The 10,554-nt window shown below is 61.1% G+C and overlaps 1 protein-coding gene across 1 annotated transcript; it reads left to right on the top strand.

Moving 5' to 3' along the window:
- The first annotated feature begins 560 nt into the window (after positions 1 to 560).
- Positions 561 to 9,318, top strand: ZC3H12A (zinc finger CCCH-type containing 12A). The gene is made up of 6 exons (XM_045981251.1): positions 561 to 660; positions 1,499 to 1,951; positions 6,354 to 6,493; positions 6,757 to 6,991; positions 7,542 to 7,648; positions 7,824 to 9,318. The coding sequence occupies exons 2-6, from the start codon at positions 1,578 to 1,580 to the stop codon at positions 8,696 to 8,698; spliced, it is 1,731 nt and encodes a 576-aa protein (XP_045837207.1). The 5' UTR covers positions 561 to 660; positions 1,499 to 1,577; the 3' UTR covers positions 8,699 to 9,318.
- The last annotated feature ends 1,236 nt before the right edge of the window (positions 9,319 to 10,554 follow it).

Here is a 10,554-nt window from a genome sequence, read left to right as displayed (position 1 = left end):
TCCGCCTCGGCCACTGTGTACTTCCTGGTTGTACTTTCCTATCCTGCTAAGTGTCCTCACCACGGCCCCACCTGTGTGTCCCTGTTCCAGTCACGGTGTACCTGTTGAGTGCTCCTGGCTCGGTCTGAAAGGTGCCCGTCTTTGCAACTAAGGACCTACCTCCAACGGTGGGTGGATCGACCTCTGGAGACTTGATTCACTCAGCGCGACCGTGACTGTACCGGGCTCAGTCGGGGTGTACTTGTCAGTCCTGGGTCTGAACGTGCGCGGCCGACCCGGTCCCGCGTAGCCGTGTGCACCTGGCTCGGCCCGCGCCTCGCTGACGCCTGTGGGGAGATGCGCTGCTGCCGGGCACGCGGAGGCGCTGCCTCCGTGGCAGCCCGCGCGTCCCTGCCCACCCCCAGTTCTGGGCCGGCCGGCAGCCGTGCTCCGGCCGCGGGGGCGGGGCCAAGGGTGGGGCGGGGCGGCGCGGGGGCGGAGCAGGAAGGGGCGGTGGCCGCTCCGCCCCCTACCGCCCAGGCCGGCTACCGCCTCCCCTGCCCGGCTTCCGCGTCACGGTGCCGGACGCCACCTGCGCGCTCCGTATAAAGGCGCCGCCGGCCTCGCCCCCAGGACTCGGCCCGATGGAGACGCCGCGGGCCGAGGCTGGCGCTCGGCGGGGTGAGGCGCGCGGCGGGGCGGGGGCGCGGGCCCCGGGGAAGGGCGGGCGGCGCGGGGAGGGCTCCGGCTAAGACCGGCCGGAGGGGAGGGACGTGGGGCGGGTCCCCTCCGATCTCGCCGGTCCCCAGGAACCCCGCCAACTTAGTTCAAGTTGGGGGAGTCTGAGGGAGAGGCAAGGTCCAGAGGGGAGCCGAGAGAGCGCGGGGCTCGGGGCCGGGACAGCCTCCGCGTCACCCGCGCCCCGCGGCCAACCAGAGTTTCCCAGCAACTTTTCTCGCGGTGGGTCTCCCCGGAAACTTCCTCCTTCCCGGCCCGCGAGTCCGGCCGCGGGCCCTGCGCCTCCTGGGCCTGGGCTCGGAGCGCGGGGCGAGCGGAGGCGATGGCCTCAGTGGGGAAGCCCCCGGCACCCCCTCCCCCCTCCCTGAGCGCACTTCCAACCTCGGGTTTCCATCCGAGAGCCCCGCCCAGCAGCTGTGGGGGCGCGGCGACGTCCTGCGACGCCTCCCAGGACTGCTGGGTCCCCTGGGTTGCCGTGGGGCTGGGGGCGGGGTAGGAGGTGGAGCCAAACTGCTTAAGTTCAAGTCTTTGCGCCACCAGCTAACAGCTGGGTGACATTAAGTTCTTGAAGTCTGTGGCTCAGTTTCATCCTTTATATAGTGATAATGATGACTCCTAGCCAGGACAGCTTTTGAGAGAGTAGGAGAGGTGACACACGCAGATGGCTTTGCCTGGTGCCACCAGTCAGTGTAGCCTCAACCTATTGGGTGGGTAGGGGCTGGAGAGGAGTGGGAGAGAGTGCCACTCCCATCCATCTCTAATTCTTACGGTTGTCCCACAGGAGCTGTGACAGGTGCCTTCCACCCGTGTGAACTGTGAGTGGCAGGTGGAGAGAGGTCCACTCAGAAAGCCAGCCCACCATGAGTCTGTGGGAACGGAGTTCCCCCAGGCCGGCTCAGGAGCCCAGCACCGAGGAGACATCGGCTGTGGAACTGCAGATGAAGGTTGATTTCTTCCGGAAGCTTGGCTACTCATCTGCTGAGATCCACAGTGTCCTGGAGAAACTGGGGGTGCAGGCTGACACCAACACAGTGCTGGGCGAGCTGGTCAAACATGGGTCAGCAGCCGAGCGGGAGCGCCAGGCCTCCCCAGACCCCTCCACTCAGCCCCCACTGGTCCCCCGGGGTGGGGGCACTCCCAAGGCTCCCACCCTGGAACCCTCGGCCCCAGAGGAGAACAAGGAGGGCAGTGACCTGAGACCTGTGGTCATCGACGGGAGCAACGTGGCCATGAGGTACATGTCACTTCCCCGGCCAAGGCCAGGGCCTGTGGTGGGGCGTGGTGGCCTTATGTTTGTGCATCTCTGGTAGAGGGGCCTTCAGGAAAGCGTTTGAACTGTTCTCACAGACGGATCGAGAGGAAGGGAAAGCTCTTACCAAGGCTCTCCCTTAATACTTATGGTTTCTTGGATGTGGGTTTGTTAGGAATGCTTTAGGGATTGAGGACAGGGGCTCGAAGATGTGACCGTGGGCACACACCACTGGTAAGTGGTAGAGCGGGGATTCGAACTCAGGTCCCTCTGTTTCTGGTGTTCACCCTGGGCTTTTCGTCTCTCCCTTAAAGACCAGCACTCAGTCTCAGTTCCTCTCCTGCGACACGAAGCAGTATGGTGTAAGGGATTATACTGTGGGGCCAGTTCTCCCGTGTAGGAACTGGTCACTTAATGTCTTGGAGCTTTCTGGCCTTATCAGTAAGACCCAGCTAACCCCTACTGAGGTGACATTGTGAGGAGAGGAGGCACCGAGCCTGCAGACACCCAAGCTAAGTAAGCACTAGCTAGCTGTTACCACTGTTAACTTCGGGGTCTGGGGCCTCTGAGGCCTTGTTGTGCCAGACCTGGACTCCTGTGGCAGCAGGCCCGGGTACTGGGACCTTTGTCGCTGTGACCAAGAGTGACCCCCAGGATCTGGCTTACATGGGGGCAGGGGCAGGTCAGCTGTGACTTGGGTCACCTCTGCTACAGCCTGGTTTACCTGTGCTAGACTGGGCCTAGCCCCCCGAACCCCCCGCCAGGCCAGAGCCAGGACTCCACCCCAGCAGTCCTCCCCTCTTCGCCAAGACTGTTACAGGGAATGGGGTCAGGTGAAGCCTCGGCCGGCCGGGGCTGAACCTAGGGAGCCCAGAACTCCCTTCAGTCCAGGCCCCGCCCTCTGGGTCAGGGCTGGGTGGGTCGTCGACCGGGAAAAGTTCCGGTGGGCGTGGTCAGGGACTCCTCCCTGCCTTTCCCCCTGCCCCGCCCCTGGTTGGGGGCCTGGGGAGGGCTCCTTCCATGGCTGCCTTGAGGGGGTCTCCTTGGGAGGGGTTTGGGGCTGCTTAAGGCTTCAATGCCCTTGGCCCCGCCCACTCCCAACCCAGCTGGGTCAAGTCAGCTGTCAGGCTGGTCCCGGCTTGGCCCAGCTAAGCCGTTGTGCAGGGGGCCCTGTTCCGCCACCTTGGGATCAGTCTTCCTGCCTCTGAAATGGGCTGAGCCTCCGTGGGAAGTTAGATAAAGCTGGCTCCTGCATGCTAGCGGCAGCTGGTCACAACCTGTGCTTTGAGAGGGGTCCCCTCTCTGGCTCCAGCAGCTTGTGGCTGGCCCAGGAGCCTCGCGGGTCTGTTTCTTCTTCCCCTTGAGCCTTGGGCAGGCTGCGCTGACCATCTCCCGCCACACACACCCCCCGCCCCTGGGACAGCCATGTGCTCTGTGTGTTTGTATCCTGACGGGAGGAGGGGGTTGGCCGGAGGAGCCAGCCCGGAGAGGCACAGCCGCGGGGGGTTTCTGAGCTGGGGCTGTAGCAGGAGGGGAATTCCAGCCTCAGACTTCCTGTCTCAGCTGCCGCTGGGTTCCTGCCCTGCTGCCCCCTCCCCCTCTAAGGGCAGGCAGGCCAGCCCCCGGCGTATGCAAATCGTGGGGAAATTCACCTCCGTTTCCTTCTAAGGGAATTTTTCTCCTTTAGCTGGGCCCAGCCCAGGCAGATCTCTTCACCTGCCTAGCCTGGCCTGGCCCTGCCCTCTGTCCTGGGGTGGGAGCAGCCCAGCCAGAGTGCCCTACGTCCTCCCACAACTTAGCCAGTGTCTAGTTAGCGACTGGGGGGTGCCTGAGCTTCTAGGCAAACAGGACTGCGGTGGGGAGGGAGGATGTCTGGTTTTCCTGTGCCAGCAGAGCTTCCTCCACTGCAGCAAGAGGGACTAAAGTTAGCTCTAGTGAGGCACTCCTGGCCTGGCTCGACCTAGGGAACTGCCTTGTGGGTTCAGCTCCTTCCAAGAGCAGGACTCTGACTACCTGCCTGGGGAGTATTTTAGGGGCTAGGACAGCTGCAAGCAGACTTGTCCCCAGCACAGGATTTTCATGCCCAGAGGCAGTACACTCTCCTGGATTAAATCCCCAAGCTTGCAGATGCTAGCTAGGATGGGGCATGTGCACGCACACATGTGTGTACAGACGTGGGGACGGTGGGTGTGTGTGCGCCAGCTGCTCTCCTGAGCCGGGGAGCCAAGCCCGGGATGATCACGTTCCCATGGTCGTGGGGAGGCAGCAGAGGCTCAGGGAGTGGGGTGGGGGTGGGGGATGGAATGTGACAGGAGAAGCACTGGGCATTTGAAGGGAAACCAGGGATCTGAGCTATCCTGGAAGGTCCTAGAAGGCTTCTCAGAGGCAGTGCCGTTTCTCGTGGGTCCTGAAGAAAGAGCTGGAGTTGGCCAGATGCATCCCTGTCTCCTGTTCCCAGCCTGTCCCTACCTCCTAACACTTTGTTCAGGCTCACATTGGGGAGCTTTTCTTTCCGCTGCACAAACTTCAGGTCTTGCTGTTAGGACTAGGAAGGCAAGCCAGGGGCCCCAGATGTGGGTTCAAGTTCTGCCCCTTCCCACTAGCCAGGGAGCCTTAGATGAGTTGTGGATCCCCAGTTGCCTTCACTGCGGCCATGTAAGGATGACGAAAGCAGGTGTGGGACCCATCAGGCCTCCAGAAGGAGCTTGGTGCCCACTCAGCCCTATCTGCCCCCCTCCCCCAGCCAGGATCGGTGCTTTGTGCCTGAGAATGAGCACAGGCTCTGGGCTGCCTCTCTGGTCCACAGTCCCTGCAACTAGTTGTGCTCCGTGGATTGGTTTTCTCATGGGAATGGAGGGGAGAGGGGCCTTTAATGATAGGACCCTTCTCAGAGGCTTGCTGATGCTTGCTGATGATTCCCTGCTAAGCACTTAGATCAGGGCTGGGCTCCCTGCTCTCAGTAAATGTTAACTTTCATTATAAGCAGGCTGGTGGACAGTGGGGAGGCCCCATCAATTGGTGGGCATGAGCACTGCCTTCACCTGGACTTTGCCTCCCCTACAATTTATGGAGACCTTCAGACTGGGAGCCCCAGCCTCTCCCCCAGACAGCCTCCATGCCCCCAGCTGCCCTACTCCCATCTCTGCCTTCTCTTGGGACTCCAGCTACCGGCCTCCCCCTTCCCCAGACACCCACAGGATGTGGTTGCCCATGGACTTGCCTCTTTTGTGTAACGTTTATTCTGTTTTATTTGCCAAATATGAGTGTCTGAGGGGCGGGGGCTGTTGGGGAGGGAGCTGTAGCTGGCCTCGTCCAGGGCCCCCAGGCTGGGCTTGGAGGCATTCTACAACACCCACTGGTTCCCCAGGAGCTCCCACTCCTCAGCCCTCCCAGGAAGCCAGCTGGAACCTCCCTTTGCTGGACTGTCTCTGGCCTCAAGCAAACATGAAAGTGATGCCACTGACATGGGCCCTGCAGACTGCCAGGCCCGTTTTTCAGCTAGGGAAACTGAGCCAGAGCAAGCCAGCAGCCCATCCAGGCTTGTTTCTGGATCCAGCCACCTTTGGAGGGGGTGACATTGTCAGACCACAGCTGGGGGATGTCCCACCTCCCATCTCTCCTGACAGAGTCCCCTGGTGGCTTCCAGGTGGCCTTTCTGCCTCTGCTCCCGCCCTCCGAGGAGGGGTTAGGAGAGCACAGAGCAGTCTAGGCATTTGGGGGAATTGGCAGTCTTGGGAGGAAAGGCTCTTTCACTTTCAGACTGAAAGGCTTCTACGTGCCTCTCCCACTGGGTCAGCAGCTGCCCTGTGTGGGACAGTGGATTGTGCCTCCTTCCCCTTCGGCCTTCTCAGTCCCAGCCCTGGGGCCTGTGTGGGACTGAACTTTAATCCAGGTTTAATCCGGAGCAATCTGGTTTCTCTCCAGTTAGCTGGGGCTTGTCCCTGCCCACCCCCACCCACAGCACCACCCAGCGGGGTGAGGGAGGACTGGTGACTCAGTGTGCCTGTGTATATCCGTGTCCCCGTGGTCCCAGCACCCCCGGGTGGGGCAGGAACCAGAAGGCTCCTGAAGCCTTTCCCCCACCCCCAGGTGTGTTGCAAGCAGCCTGACCCTCCCCCACATGGGGAGCGGGTGCCACCAGATTCCTGGGCGGCTCCTCACTGTCGGGAGATGGAACGTCAGGGAAAGTCCCTGGTCAGGCCATCCCGGACGCTGTGGGAACCAGCAGGGAATGCAGGCCTTAGGCCAGAGGGCAGTGGGCTGAGCCTGACCGCCCCACCACCCAGGCCAGGCCAGGAGCTGGGGAGCAAGGCCTTCGTGCTTGGGGCTAGGGGAGAGTGGGCCAGCCACCCTTGCAGGCTGACTCTGCCCCTCTTCTCCTTCCCAGCCACGGGAACAAGGAAGTGTTCTCCTGCCGGGGCATCCTCCTGGCAGTGAACTGGTTTCTGGAGCGGGGCCACACAGACATCACAGTATTTGTGCCATCCTGGAGAAAGGAGCAGCCTCGGCCCGATGTGCCCATCACAGGTGGGTGGCACCTCTGAGGGGGGGGTGAGGGGCAGAGGCTGTCCCGCACCCCCCCTCCCCCCGCCGTGGGGCTTCTCCCCAGGAGAGACCCTTTGGGTGTGACGGCCGCTTCTAGGCCTCAAGCAGGGACCAGCATTGCTTTCCCCAGCTTCCTCTGCACTCAGCCCCTCCTGCTGGGCACCTGGGGTTCAGAGCCCCTGTGCCTGGCCAGCAGGAGCTCCGGGGCTGCGGCAGCCCTGACCTGTGCTGCCACTGTCTCGCAGACCAGCATATCCTGCGGGAGCTGGAGAAGAAGAAGATCCTGGTGTTCACCCCGTCGCGGCGCGTGGGTGGCAAGCGCGTGGTGTGCTATGATGACCGCTTCATCGTGAAGCTAGCTTTCGAGTCTGACGGGGTGGTGGTCTCCAACGACACGTACCGGGACCTCCAGAGTGAGCGGCAGGAGTGGAAGCGCTTCATTGAGGAGCGGCTGCTCATGTATTCCTTCGTCAACGACAAGTATGGTCCCGGTCCTTGGGGGTCAGGGTCAAGTATGGTCTGGGGTCCCAGCGTGGAGAGGGGAAGCCAGATGTGTCCTTGGGCGTTGGGGGTGGCTAGGGGGAGCTCTGCTGGGGCCACGGCCTTGCATCCAGGCAGCTTTGGGAGTGAGAGAGATCTGGCACCAGGTAGGAAGGTCAGGCTGGGGATAAGGGGGCAGGGTGGGAGGGGCTAAATGTGGAGGGTGGGGCAGAAGCAGCCGTTATAGTTTATAGTTAGTGGTTCCTGGCTCTCAGCCCCTGATCAGCAGCCAGTGGATGGATGCAGCCTTTGATTCGGATTTTCAGGTTGCTGGCTTCCCATGGCCTTGGAGAGCTGCTCTAATGGCCTCTCCAACGGGGGCCTCCTCCCCTCCCTTGGCAGTCCCACCCAGGGGCCCAGGGATGTCATGCAGGATGCTCACCAGTTTTAGGAGCTGCTGTCCCTCTTGTTCTTCCTTGTGAGGCTCTCTGTCCAGCCCCCCTCTCCACTCAGCCCCAGGAAGTTGCCTTCATGCCTCCCACCTCTGCAGGTTCATGCCGCCCGATGACCCTCTGGGCCGTCACGGGCCAAGCCTGGACAACTTCCTACGTAAGAAGCCACTCACAGCGGAGCACAGGAAGCAGCCGTGTCCCTACGGTAAGAGACCTGGGCCCAGAGCTCTTCCTCTCAGAGATGACCCAACCCCAAGTTTCCCATGCCTCCAAGTTTCCCAACTCCCAAGTTTCCCAACTCCCAAGTTTCCTGGAACCTCCCATCCCCGGTCCTGGAGCCTCCTGCCCCCCAGCTCAGAGCTGTCCTCACTGTCTTGCAGGGAGGAAATGCACCTACGGGATCAAGTGCCGATTCTTCCACCCGGAGCGGCCGAGCCGCCCGCAGCGCTCTGTGGCTGACGAGCTCCGCGCCAATGCCCTCCTCCCACCCGCTAGGGCCCCGGCCAAGGACAAAAGTGGCCAGCGGGCTTCACCCTCATCCCAGCCTGGCTCTGTGCCCACAGAGCATGAGCAGTGCAGCCTGGATGGGAAGAAGATGGGAGCCCAGGCATCCCCAGGGCCGCACCGAGAGGGTCTGACCCAGTCCTTCGCCCCAGCAGGCAGGATCGTGCCCCCTAGTGGGGGCAGCGGCAGCAGCTTTGGGCCCACAGACCCATTCTCCCAGACACCAGATTCTCTTCCGTACACCTCCCAAGAGTGTCTGGACTCGGGCATCGGCTCCCTGGAGAGCCAGATGTCAGAACTGTGGGGGGTTCGTGGAGGGGGCCCCGGTGAGCCCGGCCCTCCTCGGGGTCCTTACGCTGGCTACAGCCCCTACGGGGCCGAGCTCCCGACCCCTCGGGCCTTCTCTGCCTTTGGAGGGGCCGTGGGTGCCGGCCACTTCAGTGTCCCTGCCGACTACGCCCCCCCGCCGGCGGCTTTTCCACCTCGAGAGTACTGGTCTGAGCCGTACCAGCTGCCCCCGCCCACCCCACTCCTGCAGGACCAGCAGGTGCCAGGCCCGGGTGCTGACAGGAGCCCGTGGGGCGGGACCGGCAGCCTGACCAAGGAGCGAGCCAGCGTGTACACCAAGCTGTGCGGGGTCTTCCCCCCACACCTGGTAGAAGCCGTGATGGGGCGCTTCCCGCAGCTCCTGGACCCCCAGCGGCTGGCTGCTGAGATTCTTTCCTACCAGCCCCGGCACCCCAACGAGTGAGCCAGCCGCCCCCAAGGCTGGTCTGCGGGAGGAGTAAAGTAGGGAAGGGAACCTGCAAACCAAAGATACTGTAGGATTGGTTCTGGTCCACCCGGCGCCTGCAGCCAGCTGCCGCGTGGGGCAGGAGCGATCACCCTGTTGATGCACATTGTATCTGTAGTTAAGGAGACGCTGCCGTAAAGGCATCAGTCCGTGGCTGAAGCCCAAACCCTCCTTTCTCTCAGCGGGCGGGGAGGGAGGTGGTGGGGAGCAGAGGCCTGGTCTGGGGGCCCTGTGCACGGCCCCCCACCTCTGCCCCGTCCCTGGGATGCCGGCCTCGGCTGGCTAGTTAGGCACTATGTGCCTGCCCTCCAAGGGCCCCTCCTGTACGCCAATGAGGCCTCATCCGTGCTCTTGCGGGGCACCAGGCTTCATGTTAGTAAGCAAGATGCTTCTTAAGAACCCACCTTCTGTCCCACTCTCTTCGCCTGTCTCCTTGCCCCCACCCTCTCTTCCTCTCCTCTGTACTCCAAGTCCTCTCTCCCTTCCGCAAGAGTGGGAACGCATATATGTATGTGTACAGGCATAACGTTAAATTCTTTGTAAGTCCCTGCCTCCCTGAACACGTCAATAAAGTACAATGTGAGCCCCTTTAAGGAGATGATGGTCTGGGTTGTGCTTGGGGGTTGAGCAGGCCTTTGCACAGCGGAAGGTCAGCAGGTGTCTACTCGACCCAAAGTGCTTTGTCCCTTGGGAGCAGGGCCTTCCTAACAGGCCATGGGCCAGGCCTTGAGAGGAGGTGGGGGGGACTCACAGGCAGGGGTGGGGGAAGGTTGGGGAGTTGAAGTCGGTCCTGAGGCAGTGGGGTGGCAAGGGGTGGCAGGGGGTGGGGGTTGGGATTCAGCTGTTCCCTTTTTCTGCCCTGTGCCCAGAGCTGAGGACAGAAAACCACCTGGCTGAGAAGAGGGCTTTCGGGATAGTTGAGGAGAGAGGGTGGTGGGGGAGCCCTAAGGTGCCAGGCTCTGGCCCCACCCTCCCAGACACTACAGTGTTCTAGACGCAGAGCTGCCGAGTGAAGCAGAGGGCATGGAAGCAGGTGGAGAGGCGACGCCAGGGTAGCCTCCACGCGGGAGGGTAGGGATTCTGGTCCCAAACTCAGGAACTGGCTCTGCCACCGGATTCACCCGGGGCAAGTGACTGCCCCTCCCTGGGCCTCAGTTTCCTCATCTGTGAAGTGGAGATACTAATGGTAGCTACCTCACAGGATTGTACGGAGGACGTGAAAGCATGTGTTTGGCCACATGACCTAGGGCCTGGCACATAGTAAGTGCTCATCTCAGGGGCCTCTGGTGTCGTTCTTTGTGGGCTATGTTCACCTCACCATCTCAACCTTCTCAGCTGCCCCTAGAAGGAAGGCAGCCAGGAAGGAAAACACTTTTCTCCAATAAAAAAATGAGATACAAATGTTAAAGATTTTAAGTGAAAAGCTGGGCTACCAAACATGGTCCCCAAACAAAACACCATCAGCAGAAGAAAACAAAAAATACAGTTTTAATAACTCTATAGCTGAACATGTCACCTAATCTGTACTTATTGTTTGTGAAGCTTTTATAGTATCTGTATTTTTTTTTTTTTTTTTTTTTTTAGAAACTGCTTTACCACAGAACATCTGTGCATTGCATTGAGGAAAATGCTGGTGTGGCCATCTCCCCTCACACTGGGCCCCAACTGCACTCCTCTTTTTTTTTTAAGATTTATTTATTTATTTATTTTGAGAGAGGGAAGGAGTGAGTTGTGGGGAGAGGGAGAGGGAGGAGAAGGCTCCCCTGCTGAGCGGGGAGTCTGATGTGGGGCTCGATCCCACAACCCTGAGATCA

This window comes from Meles meles, chromosome 1 (genome assembly GCF_922984935.1).
Source record: "Meles meles chromosome 1, mMelMel3.1 paternal haplotype, whole genome shotgun sequence".
NCBI lineage: Eukaryota > Metazoa > Chordata > Mammalia > Carnivora > Mustelidae > Meles > Meles meles.
The sequence above is the reverse complement of the archived record's forward strand: the minus strand, read 5'-3'. Positions and strand labels throughout refer to the sequence as shown.

What these genes read in the sequence shown, in the direction of transcription:
- ZC3H12A (XM_045981251.1), top strand. Translation starts at nt 1,578, where the DNA reads ATGAGTCTGTGGGAACGGAGTTCCCCCAGGCCGGCTCAGGAGCCCAGC. An exon ending in GCCCGATGTGCCCATCACAG is followed by an intron (nt 6,494 to 6,756) that starts GTGGGTGGCACC and finishes ACTGTCTCGCAG; the next exon opens with ACCAGCATATCCTGCGGGAG. An exon ending in GAAGCAGCCGTGTCCCTACG is followed by an intron (nt 7,649 to 7,823) that starts GTAAGAGACCTG and finishes ACTGTCTTGCAG; the next exon opens with GGAGGAAATGCACCTACGGG.